Genomic DNA, 24,996 nt, shown 5'->3' with positions numbered 1-24,996 from the left:
CTTCTAGTGCATTACCATAATTTTAAAAGTTGATTCTATAAGGAAGGAGGCCATGGATAACAAATATAAGAAGATTACCACAGTCCCGGTGCCTGGATCTATGAGTAAGTGTCCCTGGTTTATCAGGATGGATTTTGATGGCAGATTTCCTTTAAGTTGGGGGGAGATTTACATATCTTATGAGAATATGACCCGAGCAGAAATTGGTGACGAGGATGCTCCTTCTGAACAACATGATCAATTATTTTATTACTAGCGTTACGGAGTTATTCCCCTCATATATTGGGAACTTGTGCTGAGACAGTCGTCTACAGCCAGTCATTGGAGGAGCTTAGTAGCAAGCGTTTTTAGTTCCCTACAGCACCCCCTGCAGGGTAAATGAAGTGTTACACTGTGTCCATAAAATCAATTATATGTGTAATGCATTTCTAGTTTCCCCTCTTGGCTCTGGCCAGTAGATAGAAAATTTTCTCTAATTTTTGACCAATGCTATTAATGCAAAATCCCCACCCAAAAAAGCCAAGGACATGGCTCTAAGCAAGAGCTCCCGGCTTTTAGCTTCCGTCTCTTAGGCCCTATTTGTTGTCTCTGTTTCTGTTGTCTCTTCCCGATCGGAGACTTTATTATAAGCTCTTTTTTTTATGTTTTCAATTACTTGGATTGCTGTGGTGACTGTAATTGATTTTTGTCTGTCTCTCCCCTCGCTTCTAGTGAGCTCGATGAGCAGAGAAGAACTTGGACGTGTAAATGAACATCTCCTCCGGCAACTGCAGGGTAAGACTCTATGGCTAATGACTGGCGCGTCCTCCGGAGGTCCTGCTCTGTGCGGTGTAACATCCCGTCTATCCGTGTGCCTCCACCTTCCAGAGGACATGAATTTAGCAGATATGTGAAGGGTTTTTTTTGTTATGTTTTTAATAATAGCTCTTTTCTCCCCGCTGCTTTAAAAAAAAAATCCTTGGCATGAAATCAATATGTCAGGCGAGTGCAGATGTTGTGTAATCCAAGCTGCGGGCTAAGTATAGGTTACAGTACAGCTTATCAGCGCCTGATCCTATTACTGACTTATATTTAGACTCCCTTTACCAGCTCACATAGATGTTATCAGCATTAAGTGGCATATTTTACGTGACCCGATCCTTTCCTAAAACGGACGACCATTCACAAATACATCCAATCGCGTGTCCAGATATAGCGCAAAAACCTAACATAGGAGCTTACTCTTGTCACACATCGACTGGGGTGGTTCTTCCTTCCTATTATAAGTGTCGGTCTTCATTTTAATTTACAGTATTAACATATTTATTAAAGGGATTTTCCATACTATAACTGTAAACTATCTATAGAATGAACTCTTAAAGGGGTTACATGAACCACTTGTTATCCCCTATCCACAGGATAAGGTTATAGGTGAGGGTTCCGACTGCAGAGACACCCAGCAATCTGAAGAATTAGGGTTTCCGGCTATCTCCTTAGGTTGCACGCACGGCTACGGCCGGACGGGCACACATAGGACGCACTGGGAAAGAGGAGAAGTGAGAGCTGCTTGCCCCTCCCATCTCCATAGAGAATAGAGGCGCACGGACGAAAAAAAGAGCATGCTCCATCTTATTTGCGGGCACGGTGCAGTGAGCCCGGGCGCATTAGACAATTACGGGGAACGTATATACGGCAGTCATGCGTTTATTTGCATGCACCCTTATTCTCATAGATGGTGAATAGGAGTAACAGAGATGCCTCACAAGTGAGTGGAGTAGCGGGAAGCATGCTCAACCTGCCGCTCCATTAATTAGTTCTGGTGCAGGACGTCAAAGCTTGACAGGCTGCATGTCCTTCACGGTTCTGCATTGTCTTCCAGACTTTTAGTGGAGAGAAATGTGGCAGCACTTTATGTACATGCTCAGTAGTAATGCTTTTCAGATAGTAGTGAGACCAGTTTACTGCAGATCAGCCTCCATTGCTTTGGTGACTTGGCATGGCCACTACACAAAGAAGGGAGTGGGTGTGGGATTCCTACTTGTTAGATATTGGTCAGATATCCTTAGGATAGGATATTGATCTTTTTATGTGGTTAGTGCCCTACTTTACCCATTTAGATCCATATAATACATAAACATGTCCAGAGTATGTGTGCATACATAGAAACAGTGTCCCCAAAGTCCAACTCTATCCATACACCATTGTTTGCCCATGGTATCACCATCCATGCCATGGGGCTGTACTTGTACCATACAAAGGCATACAGTGCCCTCATTAGGGCTAGACATCTTCTTCTTGGTCAGAACATGTCCAGATTCTGGTTGTCTTTTACATTAGGATGTACGTGTTGGCTTTTTGCCAATTTAGCTTTATACCGTTACGACAAGAATTTCTTTATTGTAAGTTTATGTAAGGGCTTCAAAAATAGTTTTCATCCATTTCGCAGTCACTGATAGTATCTTGGCTTCTTATAGAGTTGGGTAAAGTCTACATTTCTATGCGGTTTCCTACTTTTGTCCAAGCAGCCCAAACTCTGGTTAGGATAGAACATGATCGCTACAGAACCGAACAGAAGCTTATTTGCCCATTTTAAGACCAGTAAAGTTCTTTGTATTCGAGTCCATGGAAAGTGAAATTTTCTAATTATTATTTTTTTTATTATTATTTTCTTCTCCAGATGTTTTTGAAAACCTCAGTTGTGTCCTCCAGGAGAAGGATGCCCTTTCCTCAGAGCTCCACGTCCGTCACGTCGCCATAGAACAGCTGCTAAAAAACTGCTCAAAACTGCCGTGTCTCCAGATGGGACGGGCGGGGATGAAGGTGAACATGACAATCAATAACTAGTTGACGTGGCTCCAACCAGCACAAGGAGCGCCACGTCGGCATCATTGCGCAGCTGTCTTTTTACACTCCCGAAGACTTATCTCCGAGGATGAACTCCGACTCTTGTTGGGTTGGTGGTTTTCCTCGTTCTATTGTAATAAAGCCATTCTAGTGGGGGGGAACGTAAAATCGGCTTATCGTTTTGGTGACCTTGACCAATTCCGCCTGGAATCGCTTGAAACTACGTCTACACCATGTAGTATGAGGAAGACCAACCCGTCACAATACAGAGATATCTTATTTCAGGAGGGCTGTGCCCGTTTCCTCACCAGCCAGTGTTGTCGACAGAAGTCCTCTTTTGGGTCCACCGTCAAAAAAGACCATTTGTCTTACCAAATCCTGCACATCAAGGCAATACTTCCACCTTTTTTTGCTATTTGGGGTGGAAAAAAACTTAAACTATTTTTAAATATTTTCTAAAACTGGTCAGTATTGTGACAAATCATGAAGCTATTGTGCCTATTTGTAAAAAAAAAAAAATTGTTTGGACTAGGGACCACGGTTGAGACGATGCGTAATTTCTACCGCATTTTACTATTGTATATTGTTCTTCCAAGAAGCGGTCGCTGTCTTTGTGTTCCCTTTTTTAAGATTTCTCGCAACGTGCAGACCCTGGACTGTTTCATTCTTGCAGAAAAAAAAAAATAGAAGAAAAAAACTTAAGGGGAAAAAAAAAAAAAGGAAACCAAAAGTCCCTCTTGCTTGAAATGCTTAAGTTGTATTACTAGGAACTTTTTAAGATGTTTACAAGAAGCCTTTTTATGACCTACTGTGTTTTTTACAAAGAAATATTTTGGGTACTTTTTAATAATAGTTCTATATAAAAAAAAAAATGCTTTGTGTGTTGTGTGCATTGCACATAGTATTGCTATAGGGGATATATTGTTACTTTTGGGGGGGGGAGTTTGATGTTTTTGTTTTTCGGATGGGATTTTTTTATATGCACTGGTGACTAATGTTCAGTTCAGTGGAGGTGGCATTTAAGGGGTTTCTGGTGTTATCGACTTCCACGTTAATATGCACACTCTGGGTGAGAGTGGATGTGTTGTGTATAAAGGGAGGAGCTTGAAGGGGATGGCCACTTATAGAAAACTTTAATGGGGTAAAGTTTGCCACCAGTAGCAGCAAGTCATGTGACCTCCCAGGCAGCAGGGTTCAGGCCTTCCTGAGACATCCTCTGTCCTGCTGGTTTGCATACAAATTCAACTTAAAGGAAACCTACCATTTGATTTGATGCATTATGAAGCAAACATACCTTGAGAATGCTGTAGCTACACTGATGCAGGGTCATATCTTGGTTAATCCCTGAGCTGAGTGGTTTTGCTGAAGAAACAATTATAACATTTAGGACCTTGGAAAAGCTGGGTCAGGCTGGCTGCTTACATAAACACATTACACACAGAGCTTTACATTACACATGGAGCTTAGTAAAGACATGATTAATCAACCTGAGCTGGATCACTCGTACACAGCAGCTGGGGGATGGTGCAGCAATTGATTATTCTGCCTTCAGGCACAAACCAGGGATTACATCATCCTGTGAACCAGTGAATTACTAACGTGCTAGGAGAAGCACTGAACCAGCCACAGACCGTTTCATTATCATAATTTTATAATTGATTTATCAGCAAAACCACTCAGCTCAGGGATTAACCAAGATATGATCCTGCATCAGTGTGGCTACAGCATTCTCAAGGTATGTTTGCTTCATAATGCATCAAATGGTAGATTTCCTTTAAGAACAGACCTAACCTATCCTGGATGTAATCCAGGGACTGCCTGCATTGGGACATGCAGAAAGTTCTCTTGATGAATATCCATAACCTTCCTCCTTTTCTGAGGAACGAGAAAACACGCCCGCAATATGTCTCAAAACATATGAAGCTATTCTGATAGTTTTAGTCCCTCTTCAAGGAGACGGATGACCAGACTATAGAGTCCATAGAGTCCCCGGAGCCGTTCTACATTTTTGACACCCTGGGGCAAATTTTTGGAACTGTAAAATGATCTTTGTTGCCCATCAACCAATCGGTGCTTTAATTTTTAAACTGCTGTTGAACTGTTATTGGGTGCGGATCTTTGATTGGTTCCGCAGTTTTGGAAATTTGCGGCCCATTGTGTGCAGTTATGGGCGTAATTTTTGGGGATGGCTTATGTCCCAATCTATAAACAAAAATGCTATACTTGCATATTGGTGCTTTAGATCTGAATTGTGATGACGTCATCATGATATTTTGTATTTATGATAAGTAAGTGTTGCTATGCAATATGTTATCCATCACCATGTGCACTGACGGATGCAGTGTTACCGGAATATTAAAAAAAAAAAAAAAAAGTAAAATTGTTACATTTCGGTGTGGAATAAAGATTTGATATTCTATTACAAGCAGTATATATGTATAAAAAATGTAATCATTGCCCCTCAAGTCTTGGCCACAGGGTAGTAATATCGTCTGACCGATTTATCGGTAACTGAAATTTTTTTAATTTTATTCTTGATATTTTCATCACTGCCAAAGGAAAGTAGTTCACATTACACTTTTGTTATTTAATTTTTTTTTTTCCTGGTGTGAATCTAGTATTTTTAGTATTTTTTATTTATTTATTTTTTTTTTTTGCATGTTTTTGTTTTATACAGTTTTTCTTATTTCAGAGCAATAGAACCTTTATTTCAAAAACGTCAAGTGTCTGGAGCTAATAAAGAAGCTGCAAATTGTAACGTGTAATACATTGGCCGATTCAACAGTTACAAGACGTGATAATAAAACAGTTTGGCCCACGTTTTTGAAAAGTAGGGGGCGTGGCCAACTGTAACCAGTCAATCGCTTTCCTTTTGCCTTGATTTGATTGGTTTCTACAGGCCACGCCTCTTCCCTTTCTTCTGCACTAGGTAACTGGGCCCTGAGTGTTATTTCCTCTGTATATATTGTCACTGTAAGATCTCTACACTGGTAAAAGCTGTGCTTTTTTGAAAGCGGCGAAAGCAAACTGATTTTACTTTAAAAAAGTGAAACTTTATTAACTAGTTTTTTTAAATTCCCCTCCTTTTGAATGTATTTAAGTTTCTTTTGCTTTGTGTTGCAATGTATGCTTTCTTTTCAGTTTTTTTTTTTTTTTTTCCAATTTTGGAATAAAAAAAATTTAATATTGATTGTGTCTTAATTTATTGGGAGGGGCTGGATATTTAAATTGGTATATAATATGATGGGCAGTAAATATTTGGTATTGGGACGTATCATCAGTAGCCCTACAAGATAATAAACTAACTACAGCTCCTTATAGAACTTTGTTCACAATAAAGGACAACTGCCTTTGGATCAACAAGGTTTTGTTCCTCTTAAATCCTCAAAATTCAAATAAAGCAAAAACTGCCTGTGATAGGAACATTTAAAAGTGTAAATCTTTATTCATTACTAATATAAAAACTCGGCCAATAGCCAAAAAATCTTTGCATTATAGCATGCATCAACAGGCTTGGGTATCTCATCTAGGACCAGGACATCTATCAATGTTATGTCTAGAGGGTCGGAGGGTATATATTAAATTGTCCCCTCTTCGTTCAATCACCCTCATTAGGAAACAGAGAGCCAGAATGTCACTCGGTCTATTTGTTTTGGGGTATGAACCCCTTAGAGGACCCACTAGCGTGCTTGGGTGAAAGGTCACGGATAGGGTGGTTGCTCCCCAAGTGTAGACCTATGACTTCCACCCAAAAATAAATCAGAGTGCCGTGTAGCAGTGACGAACAGCTGCACGGTCACTTAAAAACACCTATGCACCTAACGCGTTTCCCTGCCACTATTTCATGTGGCAGTTCATCAGAGGTGTGCAGAGTATCTACCAGGAGTATAGCACGTACAGAGCGGGTAATGGCATGTCATCTCACATTTATTCACACCATAACCCGTCTGGATATAATTGACGTGCTATTAAAGTTATCAGGGTCAGTGGTTCTCACTGTATCATGCAGCCATAACGCCAGTTAGTCTTCAAAATCGCTTAGATTACTCTCTTTCTGGCTAATATTTCTTTGCACACAGCACTGACTGACTACCTGAATCAAAACGCCGGCACTAGTTTGGCCGCACGTCACACGTGCACGCGCGGCTATATATAGTCTATGCCTGGCGATGGGCGGAGCATAGGCTATATATTTTTATATTTTAATCCTTTTAACCCCCTTAATTTACAATTTTACCTGGTGTTATTGCTGTTTTAGCTCTTATCAGTCAGTGATGGTCAGTGTAATATTCCAGAGTGTGGTTGGGGACTCTCTAAGCAGACACTTCATGATTCCTCTGTGCTATGAAATTCTGTGAGCTGACAATGTGCTTATATTATCAGGGTACAAGGTTTAGCAACACTTGTATTTACCTACTGAACATTCTAGTATCTGACATATAGAAAAAGAGAGAAGAGACAGATGAGAGATGATGAGATCCATCTGATGGATATAACACACAATGAGATTTTCAGCTCTACTAACTCACATATAAAACACAGTCAGTTCTTCTATACGCCTCCTTCCCCTGCTATAAAGATGTTCTCTTACCTGTAGCTTGTAGAGTAAGTCTCTGTGCACTGCTTGCCTGCAGGAAGTGTCTGTGTATGAGCTGGTCTTGTAATGGAGGGTCAGAGATCACACTTCAACATGCAATTCATGGGATGTATCTGCCCTGCCCGACCATAGAAGATTTATGGTCGGATCCTGGGAAAACCAAAATTGTGTACACCAGCACTGATAAAGACAGGTTGAAATTATATCTGTGAAATGCTGTGTTTTTGGTAATAACAGTGATTTGGAGAATATTTTATTTTGTTATTCTGAGTATATTTAAGAATCTTGTCTTCATGGAAATACCCTTTTTAATACATGTACAGGCAGTCCCCCGGTTACGTACAAGATAGGGACCGGGGGTTTGTTCTTAAGTTGAATTTGTATGCAAGTCGAAACTGTATATTTTATAATTGAAGTTCTAGACAACTTTTTTTTTTTGCCCCAGTGACAATTGGAGTTTCAAAATTTTTGCTGTAATTGGACCAAGGATTATCAATAAAGCTTCATTACAGACACCTTACAGCTGATCGTTGCAGTCTGGGACTATTAGTAAAGCATCCAGAGAGCTTCACCAGAGGTCATAGGGGGCAGAGGGGTCCGTCTGTAACTATGGGTTGTCTGTAAGTGGGGTGTCCTTAAGTAGGGGACCGCCTGTATATTGGTAATTTGCTTAATATCCTGCCCTCCACACTTACACATTACAAAAGACATGTAGAAAAGCGGCCAAACCTTATAAGAACCAACCTCCAGAACCTGTATGTCACCCGGGGACTTCCTTTATAAGATACTAAATACAATACAAAGTGTCTATGGTATTACGAGTACACACTCATCATCATCATCAGCACACACATCCATGGTGTTACATTTAGTCATTTCTTCAGATTTCCTCCATGACGGCTCCGGATTTATCCTGCTCTACCCCAGGCCTTTTATCTCTATGATAATCATGCAGTCCAGTCTAATCCGTGATGGGTTTAACATGTAATTATGTCTGTGCCGTCCTCTTCCTGCCAGTCCCATTATTTCATTCTTCCTTATACCAAATAATTAGCACTTTCCTCATGTAGTCATTTTTCTTTTCCGAATTTCAGGTTTCTTCCCTAACAAATGTTATGATTATTATTAGAATCGGGCTGGAACAATTTTGGAGGCCGTTGAGTCGGTCTTTCATCTGATGAGGCCGGGGATTACGCTTCTCTCTGCTGAGTTCAGTCTTAACCACTGAAGATCATCTTACAGACGAGAGGATTATATATACGTGACAAAATATGCTTTGTTTTGGCTACAGCTCAGAATTCTGGGTATTAGTAATGGAGGATTATACTTGAAGACTTCTCTTGCGTTTTTATGGAAATGCATTTAACAAATTGTAACGTTAACTTTTAGTCAAACTTTACATGAATAACAAGTAGTTGTGTGTACGTGACCATTCAATGACTTCTGTTCTGCATTGTTGGAAGTTTTTTTTTCATGTTTTTTATAGTTGGACGGTGGAGACTAGCTGCTATGATGTCTCTCTTACGCTGCATGCTGAAAGTCGAGGATGATCTGCTCCGTAATTCTGTTCATTTCGGCCCACATGCACACAAACTTTTTTTTGGGGGGGGGGGCGGGTGTACAACTACTTACCAACGGTGATAGGAAGAGCCAAGCCCAAGCTGAAGACACAGATTGATGAGTTTGAGCACAAGCTCGGTGTTTGTCACAACAAAGGCTTGGAGAACCTGGACATCGCCAGAGAAGAAATTCAGAATGGAGATGTCCCACCGTCAGCTCGGAAGAAAAATCCTGCTGATAAGAGACATCCTCTGAAATCTGTGAATTAGGCCCCAAAAGCCTCTGAAGAAACTGAATTCCAGACTCCTCGTTTACCCACGGAAAATCTAAGGTGACAGTGATGTTATCCAGTGATGAAGTCTGTCAGATATAATTTGTGTACAGGCGGTCCCCTACTTAAGGACACCCGACTTACAGACAACCCATAGTTACAGACGGACCCCTCTGCCCACTGTGACCTCTGGTGAAGCTCTCTGGATGCTTTAAAATAGTCCCAGATTGCAATAATCAGCTTAAAATTGTCTGCAATGAAGCTTTATTGATAATTCTTGGTCCTATTACAGCAAAAAAATTTGAAACTCCAATTATCACTGGGGCAAAAAAAAAAAATTGTCGGGAACTACAATGATAAAATATACAGTTTCGACTTACATACAAATTCAACTTAAGAACAAACCTACAGTCCCTATCTTGTATGTAACCCGGGGACTGCCTGTAGTCGCAAAAACAGATGACATAAGCAGAATCATGTAGTACATCATAGATAAGTACTGACTTGTACAAAGGTGAATAAAGCACTTGGGGTAAAATAGAAACCTATTCTTAGCTCCAACTTTTCACTTTTCCCCTGGTATACTTGGCTATAGACCTATAGGGGATGGATGCAGCATATTGCCCCTGTTCTTGTGAGAAATGGGGGTCCCTTGCATTAGAACCTTTAAAGGAAACCTGTCACCACATATTACACAAATACAGTTAGTGGCAGGTTCCCATAGAGCCCTAGTAACTAACTGACACCCATATATATTTCCATATATTCAACTTCTTACCTGGTGTCCAAGCATCTCTATAGCGAAGCGAGGTGGGCGTGGCCTCAGGCTGAATCCCGCAGCTTCTCCCCATGCTTTCTCTCCATGCAGCATGTCATTTGACCAGGGTGACATCTTTGCTGGTCCTTTAGCCTGCTAACATAAGTAAACTGTACACCAAGCATGATCTTATGAAATCAAAGCATATCATGAATTCACAGCAGTCTGCATGGAGAGGAGTAGAAATCCATCCAGACTGCTGTGATTGTTGATGGGCACAACAAGTTCCTGACACCTAGTGCTTTGCCTTTAAGCCTCAGAAGATCTTTAGTTCTGGTATGATTATCATGCACCAGGAGGCACAGGATGAGCAGGGGGGTGTTCCAGTCTATAGACGAGTTGCATAAATATTATAAGCAATGTATCTGTAATTTATTGAATCCATACGGAATGTTATTTTAGTGGAATCTCCAATGTATCTCACACTCCGTCTATGATATCACTGCCGGAGACTTCTGTACTTCACCGACTTGTTGGTAAATAATATTTTTCCCGTCTGTTTATATTGGGATTGACTCGGAGCTTTGCCTTTCCTCACATGTCAGTGTGTAAGTCCTCGGCAGTGACAGGAATCATAATAATTGGATAGAAGGTCATCGTCCTCTCATCGCTGCCAGACATCTCCAGATTGATTACTGGACAGATATTCTTCTCCCGGAGTCCTGCAACAGCCCCCGACACTCATCCGCGGATCTGGATCAACGCAGATGGAGATATCCGAGTGACAGATTATTCCTAAATACATTCCACTTCACTACCTAAGGAAATTAAAGGGGAAGGGACACTAGAAAATACTTATCCTGGACAGCGATATAGAATATATGTACAACAATTTGTAGGTGAACATTATATTCAAATGTTAGGTCTGTATACAGAATGTTGATACACAATTGTAGCCAAGAATATTTGCCAAGAAAATTCAGCAGTAGGTAGTTCCACATAGCTCATGAATACATCAGCCTCAAACATCATTTGTGGCACCCAGCACAGTGAAGCAAAGATGTAATGGGCCTGTGACTTTCTAGACTCCACAAGGTCAATTCGTTATTGTTTTTCATCGACACTTCCCTAAAGGGCTATTCCCACGAAGACAAGATTCTTAAATATTCTCAGGATAACAAAATAACACATTCTCTAATTCACTGTTATTATAAAAAATGCAGCATTTCACAGATATAATTCCAAACTGTCTCTATCAGTCCTGGTGTACACAATTTTGGTTGTCCCTAGATCCGACTGTGAATCTTCTGACTATGGTCGGAAAATTTTCTCTAGCTTATCTTGCATTGCAGGAGGCAGACGGCACTACAGACACAAGGACTTCTTGGTTTAGCTGTGCTTCTACAGCCGCATGGAGAGGACACAGGAGCAGCTGCTCAGCAAACAAGATAAGCTCCGGATCCCAGGGGAGGAGGGGACATAGCAGAGCTGTTTTATTGATTAGGTGAGTGTGTTTTATAACCATCTCTGACTCTGATCTGTCTCATCTCTCTTTTCTATGTGTCAGATACTATTACAATGTTCAGAACCTAAATAATAGTGTAGCTAAACCCTGTACCCTGATAATCTAAGCACATTGTCAGCACACATTTTACACTGACTAATAGGAGCTAAAAAAAAACAATAAACCAGGTAAAGTTGTAAAGTAATTGGTTAAAAATTATCTTTATTGTATATTATCCCCTTTAACGAACAGGTTCCGGGTGGCACAGGAAGTGAAATAGAGTTGTCCACGCAACCTCCAATTCAGCACAACACTTGACCACAATCCTGAATGGCCAACAAAACCCTTTCACTCACCTCAGTGAAACAGAGCCCTCTCAGCACAGTAGTTCAGCCACAAACCGTTACATTTAGGCCATAACAGAATTATATTGGGCCAGAAGTCAGCTCAGGTAGCATACATATAACCAAGATATGGGCGTGGGATAAACGCAGGTGAAAATTCTATATTTAATTGCCTTACGGGGCACACTAGACAGAACAAATAGAAAGTTGTTATGATATATAAAGCTGTTCCAGAGATATACAAAAATTTAAAGAAGAGCAGAACAGAACTGCAAAAATTGACCGGGACATTCAAATGCCAATGTCCCTTGGTCAGCAAAGGGTGACAATTTCTCAAATGAGACGTGACAATAGCCATTGGAGCCCCCGGTGACATATTTAGGTGGTATCTGGGGGTCTTTGGACTGGTCCCACTACATCTGGGTACATCATACTGTAGTCTTCTGTCCGCACTGTTGATGCTTTAATAGACTAAGACTTTCGGTGAAGACGTCTGTGATGGAAATCGAACATTAGAAGGGCGAACCAGACTGCCGGGAGATCAGTGTGAGACCACCAGGGTCCCTAAGTTATAAACAAGAGCCGCGCCATGTGTAGGAATGAAGGGGAAAACAACATGGGGAGCCATTATTAAGCAATTTGATGTGAAGTTACTGCTAAACAGCTCGTCTCAAGTGTTTGTATCCCTCTTATCCCACCGAGGAGCGACAGATGGTAAATAAGATGCAAATCACCTTCAACAATGTCTTCTCCACTGGATGTTAATTTATTCTATTTCCAAACATTTTTTTATCTGTCTTTTTTTACTGTAAATTCTAATCCTAACCCCTCCAGCCCTCAGCAGCCCTCCCTCCCCGCCAACATATGTCTCGCTGTCTCGCTACTTTCGTGTTGACAACTTAGACAAGTATCTGGATGTGTCCTAAAAAACATCTCTTCTTCTACTCCTCATCCAATTTATCTTGAGCGGATCGAGTCTCTAGGTGTGTACAGAAGTTCAGTTATACTTCCTCGAAAAAGTTCTGCTCTAATAACATATCCCATGATGCCTTGTGATATCCGATCACATTTATGAGATGCTACAGAGGTATGGATCATACAAAATTGTAGGAGGGGAGACAAAGACGACAGATGAAAAGGCACAGGAGGGGCTGTCACGGACTGTGTATAATCTCCAGCCCACTGTAGGACCAGGTAGAATCTGGTTGTGAGTGGATGGTCACAACATATACACTCACCGGCCACGTTATTAGGTACACCTGTCCATCTGCTCGTTAACACTTAATTTCTAATCAGCCAATCACATGGCGGCAACTCAGTGCATTTAGGCATGTAGACATGGTCAAGACAATCTCCTGCAGTTCAAACCGAGCATCAGTATGGGGAAGAAAGGTGATTTGAGGACCTTTGAACGTGGCATGGTTGTTGGTGCCAGAAGGGCTGGTCTGAGTATTTCAGAAACTGCTGATCTACTGGGATTTTCACGCACAACCATCTCTAGGGTTTACAGAGAATGGTCCGAAAAAGAAAAAACATCCAGTGAGCGGCAGTTCAGTGGGCGGAAATGCCTTGTTGATGCCAGAGGTCAGAGGAGAATGGGCAGACTGGTTCAAGCTGATAGAAAGGCAACAGTGACTTAAATCACCACCCATTAGGCAGTAGGCAGAAGAGCATCTCTGAACGCACAGTACGTCCAACTTTGAGGCAGATGGGCTACAGCAGCAGAAGACCACACCGGGTGCCACTCCTTTCAGCTAAGAACAGGAAACTGAGGCTACAATTTGCACAAGCTCATCGAAATTGGACAGTAGAAGATTGGAAAACGTTGCCTGGTCTGATGAGTCTCGATTTCTGCTGCGACATTCGGATGGTAGGGTCAGAATTTGGCGTCAACAACATGAAAGCATGGATCCATCCTGCCTTGTATCAACGGTTCAGGCTGGTGGTGGTGGTGTCATGGTGTGGGGAATATTTTCTTGGCACTCTTTGGGCCCCTTGGTACCAATTGAGCATCGTTGCAACGCCACAGCCTACCTGAGTATTGTTGCTGACCATGTCGATCCCTTTATGACCACAATGTACCCTGTAACATCTAATGGCTACTTTCAGCAGGATAATGCGCCATGTCATAAAGCTGGAATCATCTCAGACGGGTTTCTTGAACATGACAATGAGTTCACTGTACTCAAATGGCCTCCACAGTCACCAGATCTCAATCCAATAGAGCATCTTTGGGATGTGGTGGAACGGGAGATTTGCATCATGGATGTGCAGCCGACAAATCTGCGGCAACTGTGTGATGCCATAATGTCAATATGGACCAGAATCTCTGAGGAGCTTCCAGCACCTTGTTGTATCTATGCCACGAAGAATTGAGGCAGTTCTGAAGGCAAAAGGGGGTCCAACCCGTTACTAGCATGGTGTACCTAATAAAGTGGCCAGTGAGTGTATATCTACAATTTCGGCTTTGCAAAATTGCAGACCGTGCTAGGTATTGCACCTAGAGATATGTGTAACCATACCATCGTATGTGATGTTAGTAGCAGCAAGAATGTAAAAATTGCATTTATAATTCAGGATTGTAACTGGACTAGGGGAGTGTCCTCACACTGCTGTGCTCTTAGCTCTCTGAACTGAACTGCTGCACAGCCTGACCCCCCTGAGTGATGTATTATTCAACCAGAAGATTTGTACAGCAGTGACCAAGAAAGAAGAGGAGCTGTGGAGCAGTTCAATGCAGGGAGGATACTCTTCCAGGTCTGCAAGTCCAGCTACAACCCTTAAATATAAATAACATTTTTCACATAAACAAAGGAAGAGAAGAGCAAATCCAGATTCTTTAGCTAAAAGGTACTGTGAAAACCTCTATTTATTAGAGAAAATTTATAAACAGGTAGGCACCATGAGTCTGAGCTTCACAGTCCTGCTGCTACTAACGACACGCAAAGGTATGGCTACACAGATCTGAAGGCACAACACTGGCTGCAGCATTGTATGGTGAAAGCAGTGGAGACACTAATTTGATCCAAACAATAGGTCACTGTCTGATTACTGTCACTTACTCATAGATCCAGGCCCTGCTCATTGTAACAGCTTGTGAATCTGCAGCACTAAGGGGCTCTGGTAATGCGATTTTAGAAGGAAGGAGGCCATGGATAACAAATATAAGAAGATTACCACAGTCCCGGTGCCTGGATCTAGGAGTAAGTGTCCCTGGTTTGATGGATTTTGATGGTAGATTTCCTTTAAATCCTAAGAACTTAGTAAATTTGCGACTTCTCTGAAACTATCCATAAACTGCAATTGCATCATTTTTCAGTGATAGAGCATGAATCCATCAGTATCCGCCGTGGACAGATCGCGGTGCGCCCCGCGTGGTCTCCTTACAGCTGGGGATTTGGATGTGATTCCTATAATTCCTCGGCTGTCGTCTTATAATTGATGGGAAGCGTCTTGTGCTCGGCAGCCCGGGCCTCGCTATTGTGTCTTCCTGCCATTCCCAATACGCCCATTCACCTACTTGTTTTGACAATGATTCTTCAGGCGACACACTGAGCAATTATCAGGGATTATACTAAGCCTAATGATATGTTGGGCCTGAGTGGGGATATTTATTACATCTTCATGTTCTGTCCATGGACTTGTTGAGGGATAAGGAGGTGGGAGGATTCATATCTGAGACAGATCCTAATAATATTGTCAGCCCCCGTCTCCTGCCATCCGTTCCCCACCGATAGATAATACAATGTGCAGCCGCTTGATAGATGAGATCCTCTTAGCGCTGATGTTTGGCAATTAGCATCCAATTAATCAACAACCCCCTCTTGTGGTAAATTGTGCTAATGACAGATAGAGCTGCAGTCCTATAATTAAGAATCATTTAATCAGCCCAGATCCCCGGTGGATTAGTAATACTCTTGTTTTTGTGCTGAGAAAGAGATTTAATGGGATTTTATGTCCTCTCGATATTTATCCATATGCCACCTGCTCCTGCTGCACTTATTGTAGTTGAAGTTTGGCTCTTAAAGGGATTATCCAGAGGTTAAAAAACATTGCTGCTTTCTTCCAAAAACAAATAATCTCCAGGATATTACATAATACGGCAACTAAGTTCTATTCATTTCTATACATTTTGAGCTGCAATACCAACTATGGTCAGGTGTGGCGCTGTTTTGGAGAAAGATACCGGGGGTCATTTACTAAGGACGTTGTGTTACCCGAATATTTCCGATTTGCGCCGATTTCCCCTGAATTGCCCCGGGATTTTGGCGCACGCGATCGGATTGTGGCGCATCGGCGCTGGCATTCACGCGACGGAAATCGGGGGGCGTGGCCGAATGAAAACCCGACGGATTCGGAAAAACCGCCGCATTTAAAACAAAAAATCTGTCGCAGAGCTTGCACTTACCATCACTCAGCCCGGCTCGGTGTATTCCAGTGTGTTCCGGGGAACTTCAGCGCAGCAGCACCACCTGGTGGACAGGGGAGGAACTAGCTTAATAAATCCCGGGCCGGACCCGAATCCAGCGCAGAGAATGCGCCGCTGGATCGCGAATGGACCGGGTAAGTAAATCTGCCCCTATATGTTTTTCAACCTCCCCTTTAAAGTAATCTTATTTCAGGGTGTGTTCACACGTGGTATTACCGCATGCGTTTTCATGCATGACTTAACACATGTGTTAACATCACATTAATGCATATGTTTTGTAAACGCAATGTTGACAGCTATAAAATGAGTCAAATCTCCTCTTATCAGCTCTGGTGATGAGTTTGAACATGCATGCGATAACGCCACGTGTGACCTCACCCGGAAAAAAAATCTACCACCAGTATCAAGAATGTGTGTGTGCCCCTTCTGGCAGGATCTGCTCTTCTTTTAGCTTCTTATGCCCTTGTTTTTAGAAAAAAAAAAAAAAGCTTTAAATATTATGCAAATGAGCCTGAGGAGCTCCAGGTTCCATAGCTGTTAATTGAGCCCGGAGCCCCTCAGACTCATTTGCATAATATTTAAAGCTTTTTTTTTGTAAAAACAAAGGCATAAGAGGCTAAAAGAAGAGCGGATCCTACCAAAGGGGGCACACACCGGCATGGAAGTGTTCTTGGTTTATTATCCTTTATCCTGGTGGTAGATTTAGGACCTCTCTCCTGCCTCACATGCTTATATTTCCCTATAAAATCACAATACTAGAGAACATTTTTGCAGAACTCTGTGCCGTGCCATTCCTCTGTTATTCCTCTGAATAAATTGACAGCCAGATGTTATCATATTTCTATACATACTGTCCAAATAGTGTAAAAAACTTTTTTTGTTGCGTTTTTGACGCATTCCAAAGGCTTCAGCCTTGATCACATGCTAAGGTTACATTGTGTTTCCACTGCATTTGCTAAAACGCAATGTAACCTCAGCACGTGATCAAGGCTGAAGCCTTTGGAATGCGTAAAAAAAAACGCATGAAAAAACGTGACGCAACGCATGGTGTGAACGTGCCCTCAGGCTTTGTAGGGACACACCACTGGTAACTCCCAGTTGTTGATGGAGGCTTTGAAGACTTTACTCTGTATACACATATTTGCTGCTTGCTTGTAGTTATTTAAAAACGTGATACATTTTTTTTTTTTTTTAAAGGTTTCTAGGAAGAGCACAATGTAGAATCTAGGAGAACTATGATATTGTTGTGAATACAAAGTTTTACCAACACAAACTTGCCGGGGAGGGGACAAAAATTAAACAGTCACCAACTTGTTAACAAACTTTACATAAGTCAGGAAACTTTTAGTTATATGTTATCAGAGGAAAAGCTTCTATCTCTGATAACTTTGGCTCTTAAAGGGGTTTTCCCACGAACAAAAGTTTGGCCCTATCCACGGGATGGGGCCTAACTTGCTGATCAGTGGGGGTCTCAGCGCTGAGACCCCACAGATTGTGGAAACGAGGGGTCTGTCAGACTAATGGAGCAGACGGCCGCGCACGACCATTCTGCTCCATTTATCTCTATGGAGCTGACGGAAATTGCTGAGCGCAGCGCTCACAGATCTCGGTCAGCTCCATAGAGATGGAGCAGAATGGTCATGCGTGGCCGTTTGCTCCATTAGTCTGCCAGACCCCTCGTTTTCACAATCTGTGGGGGTCTCAGCGCTGAGACCCCCCACTGATCAGCAAGTTGGGCCATGGAAGGAGATCCATCATGATGCTTCTAAATTACCAACCATATTACACGTTCTTTTTAGGGTGGATTCACACTGGCTTGTGTGTTGGACATCCATTGCATGTTGTTTATGTTTTGCTTCCGTTTTTCATCTGAATTGCTTACGTTTTTTCATGTCCGCACAAAAAAAGTGTGAAAGTGACTGGATTCTGTGGTATATTAGAGAACAGAATAAAAAAAGATTTAATTTCTGCAAATTCTAACCCTACGCTCTGGTTTCTCTTCAAAATGTAAAATTTTTGTAAAACTCTGGCGTATTATACTGCCCCCGTGTCTTCCCTAACATGCCCCTTTAAGATGGTGTGAATCATATCTTACTTGACCTTATTTGTTCTCGCAGTGAATCTTAATCTTGTCTTTGTAGATTCCAAGTTTCTCCTTATCTGCAAATCTTCTCGTGATGAGTCGCGGCTGCCCTCGCTCCCACATCGGATAACCATCATTATTAATGAACAATTGTTCGCTGCCAGCGCTAAATATACAGGCGGCGTACTCTGCTCCCTGCACAGAATAATAAAGATGCTGCATTCAGGATTTTGGAGGAAGATTATCTGCATGTTTGTGCTTAATTCAGCTACACATTACATTTTCAGCTTAGGTAGGTGATGCATCCCGCTCCCTGCACTCACTGCACCTCCCTCCCAGGGTCTTATATTTCCCCCAATACATCAGAGGGGGGATTATTACTGTATTTTCTGTCCCTGTACAAAGGCGCCATCTTGTGGCTGAAAATGAGTAAACAGACAGTAGGTCCAAAGTCCAATTTACAACTGAACCCACAATTTTTTTCCCTCTGCTGTGAACTGGATTAGGTCTGTAAAACTTTTTTTAACCCCTATAAATAGATAGGAATGTTTCCATTCTCTGACAGCAAGCAGAGATTGAGAAAATGGAGAAAAATTAAACATAACAATGTGTGGTTTAGGTACAGGGGGTATGATTAGCTCCAAAAAATCTCACAGCACATGTTATGTGCCGACCCCCATAATGGTCACTAGTGAAATTCGCTAAAGGGAACCTGTCAGGGGGGTTTTACAATTGCATATTAATGAAATCCCCAACTCCCTCCCTTGAAGGTGTGAGGACTTACGACCTTCAGGCTGCATTCACTAGTGGCTTTTACATTGCATTTTGAAACAATTAAGGAGAAGAGATTTGCCTAATTACTTTGTTTTTAACATTTGCATATTGTAAACACAATGTTTACAGAAAATTAACATAACAGCAAGTTAATTAGGCAAATCCCCTCTCCTCATCTGTTGTATTGCAATTCAAAATTCAATGTAAACAGCACATGTCATACGGTCATCATCCTAAATCACAACCTGTGAAGCGTGATCCACTTGTCTTTAAATATCTGACATTACCCTGGTGTCACCTGAAATCCAGATCTTAAGGATTTATGGAGGACATATATTTTGCTATTTCTCCCCTTACTTAACAGTAGAGAAAGGGATCCCAGTACATTTACACTTCATGGCAGTTTCCTCCAGGCCCCATTATGCCTTGCAAGTACCTCCTTTAAATTTGTCCGGGGCTATGGGTCTCATTGATGTGTGCAGTCTCCTTCCATCTTACTTTAGTATACAACATCCTATATACAGTGAACCCGATCTCCAGGCAGCTACATCAGGATAGATACAGCAGAACAGTGAGCTCTGCTGAGAATGTCTAACACAAACAGCCTCACTAGAGTAACATACAGAGACCCAGCCGGGGGCGTTGATCAGTTTGTGTTTGCTATATACAGTATATGGTGGAAAATTTTTATTAAAGAAAATCTACCATCAAAATCCATCATGATAAACCAGGGACATTACTCATAGATCCAGGCACCGTGACTGTGATAATCTTCTTATATTTGTTATCCATGTCCTCCTTCCTTCTAAAATCAACTTTTAAAATTATAGGAATGAGCCAGAAGTTCTATGGGGGGGGGAGGCACCTGAGCCCCTCTGTGCTGTAGCTTCATAGGCTGTTACACTGTCTCTCCCTCCCCTTGCTCCCTCCATCTGTGTGATAAGTTTCAGCACACAGCAGGAAGTTTCCTGTGCAGTGTAACAGCCTGTGAAGCTACAGCATGGAGTGGCTCTGGTAACACTACCCAAAGCCCATCAGGCTGATTAGCATAATTTTAAAATGTCAGGAGTCTGAGACACAGACTAGTGCAGCTGCCCTCACTTGACACCTCTCCACCACGCTCTACACAGCTCTTGTTTTTCTATTAAAATAAGTAGCAACATTTTGGATGAATTGCTAAAGTTGGGGACCCATATATTACACGGATTACTGACTATACTATGTCATATATGAATTGGGGGGTGCGCACACTGTATACAAATTATTGGGTGCAAAAAATTATTGGGGAAAATGTATATAAAATAAATTACTAAGACTTTCTCTAATGCATTAATAACTTCAATTAATGACTTCAACTATTACTAAGGGGGGCTCTGACTTTTAATAAATTACTAAGAGGAGACCCTGTCTGATCAATTACTGAGGGAAAGGTTGCCTTCTAATGAATTGCTAATGGGGTATCCTGTCTTCTAATCAATTACTAAGAGGGAGCCCTGCCTTCTAATCAATTGCAAAGGAGGGGGGCTGCCTTCTAATCCATAATCAATTACTAAGAGGGGTCCCTGCCTTCTAATGAATTACTAATAGAGGACCCTACCTTCTAATCAATTGCTAAGGGGGGGGGGGGGTAGGCTGCCTCTAATCAATAATCAATTACTAAGGGGGGCGCTGGCTTCTAATCAATTACCAAGGGGGGCCCTGCCCTCCTTAGCATTTGATTATAAGGCAGGGCCCCCCTTGGTAATTGATTAGAAGCCAGCACCCCTACTTAATTCCTGGGGGGGGACCTGCCTTCTAATTGCTAAAGTTGGGGACCCATATAATACATGGATTACTGACTGCGAGGTTCTATGTCATATATGAATTGCACATTCCCTACATTGTATCCATTTCCAAGGACTACTTATCAATAATAACATTCTCCAAGTATTTTGAAATGAACAAAATGACAGGTGATCGCACTACACCTGACAACCGGAAGTGGTCACCTGTGAAGATGATCATCTACCAGACACTATAAATCTGACACTCATCCCATACACAATTTATGAACCAGAGGAAGCGCTCAGTTCGAGCGTGAAACGCGTAGTTCTATTTATTTATTTATTTTATTCTATTTTATCTAATTTTTAAATTGTTACAACTATGTACCAATAAATTATATATATCTTTTAAACTGAGCAATTATAGCTTCCTAGCGCCTACAAACGCTCATTATGCATCATAGATGCACAAACCGCAACATTTTCTGAACCTTGGAGTTTTTTCCCATGGAAAAAGAATAAACCCCAGGAGCGTGGCTGCAAGGTGACGCTAACGGAAAAAAACACTAAACGCTGTTCAGAGTTGTGCCTGTCAGCACAACTAGACAAGGTTAGTAGCCTTATCATTATCTATTTTGAAACCAACCTGAGGATACTACACCATAGGAGCGCCCCTTCTTCCTTACTATTGTTTCATATATGAATTGCGGGGTGCTCACACTGTATACAAATTATTGGGTGCTGTGTATAATTCTAAGGAAAAAAGTATCTAATATAAATAGGGGCAGTTTATGTAATTCAGTGGAGCTGTATGCTTTGGATATGGGGAAATAAAAATGAAATAATCCAATTGTAAGTTCTGACTTACATACAAATTCAACTTAAGAACAAACCTACAGAACCGATCTTGTACATAACCCGGGGACTGCCTATACTATACCCTGGCACAGTGTGGTCAGTTGTGGGGTGAGGGGTCTATATGATATATGGGGGGCACAGTGAGATCAGTCATGGTGTGAGCAGTATGTATGGTATATAGGGAGGCACAGTGTGGTCAGGTGTAAGGGGTATATAGGTGATACTAACCATGTCTGTTTTACAAACCTGCAGGGAGGTGTCGTGGCTGGAAGACGTCTCCGGGAAGATCAGACAGAAGGGAAGACACAACATAAGGGGTTTTCACCTGTAAGTTATTGGATAAGGCTGCATTTACACTGATGAATGCCCACGGAGAAAGCAATGCCTTGGGTACAGGCTGTAACATGGCGAAAGATAGGACATGCGTGCAGCACCATAACGCTCCATTTGACCATTGCCATCTATGGGGGACTCTCAGCCTTCTAGTGTAGTGGACCCTCTGGACCACTGCGGTCGAAGACACAAGCCGACACCTGGGACCAGAATTTCAGTGGCACCCGGTCTTCACCAGAGCCTGCGGCAAAGCAGGTTGGTCTTGCTGCGCCGTGGTACCCGCAGGTCATTCCACAGGAGCAACCTGTCCGCGGTGGCAGCCAAGTTCGAGGTACAAAGTCAGCAGGCAGGTTTGTGGTCCGGGACAGGCTGGAGGTCAAGACAGGCGGCAAAGCTTCAGGGTCAGAGGCAGACCAGGAGGTCAGGGCTGGCAGCGGAGGAGCATAAACGGGAACAGGTCCGGGGTCACAACGGGAGGTCAATACACGGGAATAGAGCACAGGGAACAGCTTCCTCTTAGGCATTAAGCACGAAGATCCAGCGGGGGATGCTGGGAAAAGCCGGCTTTTAACCAATTCCGGGAAGTGGCCACCGCCAATCAGCGGTGCGCTGGCCCTTTAAATTTATGAGTGTTGGCGCGCGCACATCCCTGTCCCCTAGGGCAGCTGGGACGGGAGCGGGACCAAGGAGAGGTGAGTGACATCGGGGAGATCGGGTACCGCCAAGAGGGGCACATACTGTGACTAACAAACCCCATCAGTGCTGGTACCGATCGTGGGTTTCACCCCAATAAATACCTCCTCTGCTGCCATTTTAACAGAGATTGTCGCTCCCCAAGATGTCATCGCAACATCCCCCTCCGGGCCTAGCCTTTTCTTGGGGCCTGGAGGCAGAATAATGGCCCAGAATAATGGAGTCGCTGACTATTGCGGCCTAGGCACGCTGATGTCATGGTGCTTGGTATGGGGACCGGAGGGCTGTCCTACAGCCTGGCAGGTCTCCAGTAGGTGGTGTATGCAAGAAATATGGAGGGAGAGGCTGATGTACTTTTTCCCCCTCGGGCAACCCCTGAGTGTCTATAAGATATGTCGCTGGGTAATGGATGGGGAGCACGTGGTGGTAACAGCTGTATCCAGGGATCAGACAGAGGCAACGTTGTGCAAATCAACTCACGGTTCTTTATTGATCAACAGGTAGCAGGCAACGGGCCAGAATGGCCAAACAGCAGATCTGGATTCCGGTACTAGAGTGGTCTTGGAGAGGAGTAATGCACCAGTCTGGTTGTAGATGCAGGCTGGGATAATTAAGACTTTGGATTAGAGTCTCCTGACTCAGTTCCTGGGTTTGGTATCTGTGGCAGTACTAAAGGTGTACTCCACACTCTATCTCTCTCTTTACTCTGACACTCCACTCTGTGGAAAGACCGTGAGGTCAGACAAACCAGCTAAGACTAGACTAAGACCATGTGCTCCCCCTGCACAGGGGTTTTATCCTCCTGGTCAGGTGATAGCACCTCTCCAATCACACTCCAGTTTACAATACAGCCACATAATTGGATAACATCTTACACCCACTTAACTATTGCCTTTCCAGGCAGAATCTACAGCTGCTATTACATAATGATCAGGTTCTAGAACAGTGGTGGCGAACCTATGGCACGGGTGCCAGAGGCGGCATTCAGAGCCCTTTTTCAGGACTCAAAGAATCTTCCTGCAGTTCGAGGTAACTTAAAAGATGCTGCTTTCAGTCATATATTAAAGTGATACTTACTTCGCTACTTGGGTATGTAGGAAGAGGGAGAATGAGTAGACAGGGCCGAATTATCTCTGGAGGACCTTCTGCTGGAACCACGATTCTCTGAGGGATACTGGAAAGAAGCTAAAATTATGCAAATTTCCCATCTTGTCCAATATGATCGAACGCTGTTGAGGAACAGGGAGCAGGCACTCAGCCGCTAAAAGGTTCGCCATCAATGTTCTAAAACCTTCATAGCGGGTTCGCGACTCCCCCTAACAGCTCCTGACCTGGAGAGGGCGCTATTCGCAACTATCAGCCTGCCTATGTAGTGGCAGGGGTGTTGCATTATCATGGAGCTAAATATGACTCAGTGACAACCTGGAGTCAATATGAGACTCCAGGACCTGTCATTTATGCAGATCTGTAACAGCGTGCTGGGGGTAGCAAATTAAGTAAATGAAAAAGAATTAAATGTTTAAATCCCTTTCCCTAGAACTGATAGAAAAATAAACCAAAAAAATTACAAACTTGTTAGGTAATGCCAGGGTCGGCTCCAGGTTTCAGTTGGCCCCTGGGTGACAGGGCCTCAGTAGGCCCCTTTGCAGTGAACTCACATGGTGGCATTCAAATTTCTGAAAGTATTATTACCTATATGGCCCCCTCCCCATTGTTCTATTATATACATCCCCTCCCCCCTCACCAGATGCTGCCAGGCTGAGATTTGGGCCCTGTTGGCCCCCTCAGCATCTGGGCCCCGACACGTGCCCTGGTATGCCTGGAGCTGGTGCCGGCCCTGGGTATTGCTGTGTCCCAAAAGTCCCAGTCTATCAAAATCTAAAAATGTTTTCAATTTTAATACAAGTGAAAAAGAGGCATGAGCAGGTGGACATTTAGTGGGGAATTTTGTCACACTTTCCCTTCATGAAAATTTTGTAGGTATGTACAAAAATACATATAATCATATCTCTGTATAGGAGCTGCCATCTTAAATCCTGTCAGGTGTCTGCACTACGGTGCCATATCGGACATCATAATGGAAATCTGAATGAACCATGGGATATGATGATCACTAGTGATGGGTCATTTGCGAACGACCTGGCACAAAGAGTCGGCTCATCCGCATGAACAACCTGAGCCGGCTCACCAAACTCCGCCCCTAAAAG

At 42.8% G+C, this 24,996-nt stretch overlaps 1 protein-coding gene and 1 long non-coding RNA gene across 4 annotated transcripts in view; both read left to right on the top strand.

Moving 5' to 3' along the window:
• C2H21orf91 (chromosome 2 C21orf91 homolog) overlaps window positions 1-3,577 on the top strand; it is a 30,354-nt gene extending 26,777 nt beyond the window's left edge. For both annotated transcript variants that reach the window (XM_072138580.1, XM_072138581.1), the window contains exons 4-5: window positions 712-774; window positions 2,657-3,577. In XM_072138580.1, coding sequence (XP_071994681.1) covers window positions 712-774; window positions 2,657-2,823 — 230 coding nt within the window. In that variant the 3' untranslated portion in view covers window positions 2,824-3,577. The remainder of the gene's footprint in view (window positions 1-711; window positions 775-2,656) is intronic.
• Window positions 3,578-10,401: 6,824 nt separating this feature from the next.
• On the top strand, window positions 10,402-18,598 carry LOC140116775 (uncharacterized). 2 transcript variants are annotated; one of them, XR_011852955.1, is made up of 3 exons: window positions 10,402-10,907; window positions 11,361-11,512; window positions 18,427-18,598. It is a non-coding gene; the product is annotated as an uncharacterized lncRNA (long non-coding RNA). The 2 variants fall into 2 exon arrangements; XR_011852954.1 differs by having other exon boundaries at window positions 10,406-10,903.
• Window positions 18,599-24,996: the final 6,398 nt, after the last annotated feature.

Source organism: Engystomops pustulosus, chromosome 2 (assembly GCF_040894005.1).
Source record: "Engystomops pustulosus chromosome 2, aEngPut4.maternal, whole genome shotgun sequence".
NCBI lineage: Eukaryota > Metazoa > Chordata > Amphibia > Anura > Leptodactylidae > Engystomops > Engystomops pustulosus.
The sequence above is the reverse complement of the archived record's forward strand: the minus strand, read 5'-3'. Positions and strand labels throughout refer to the sequence as shown.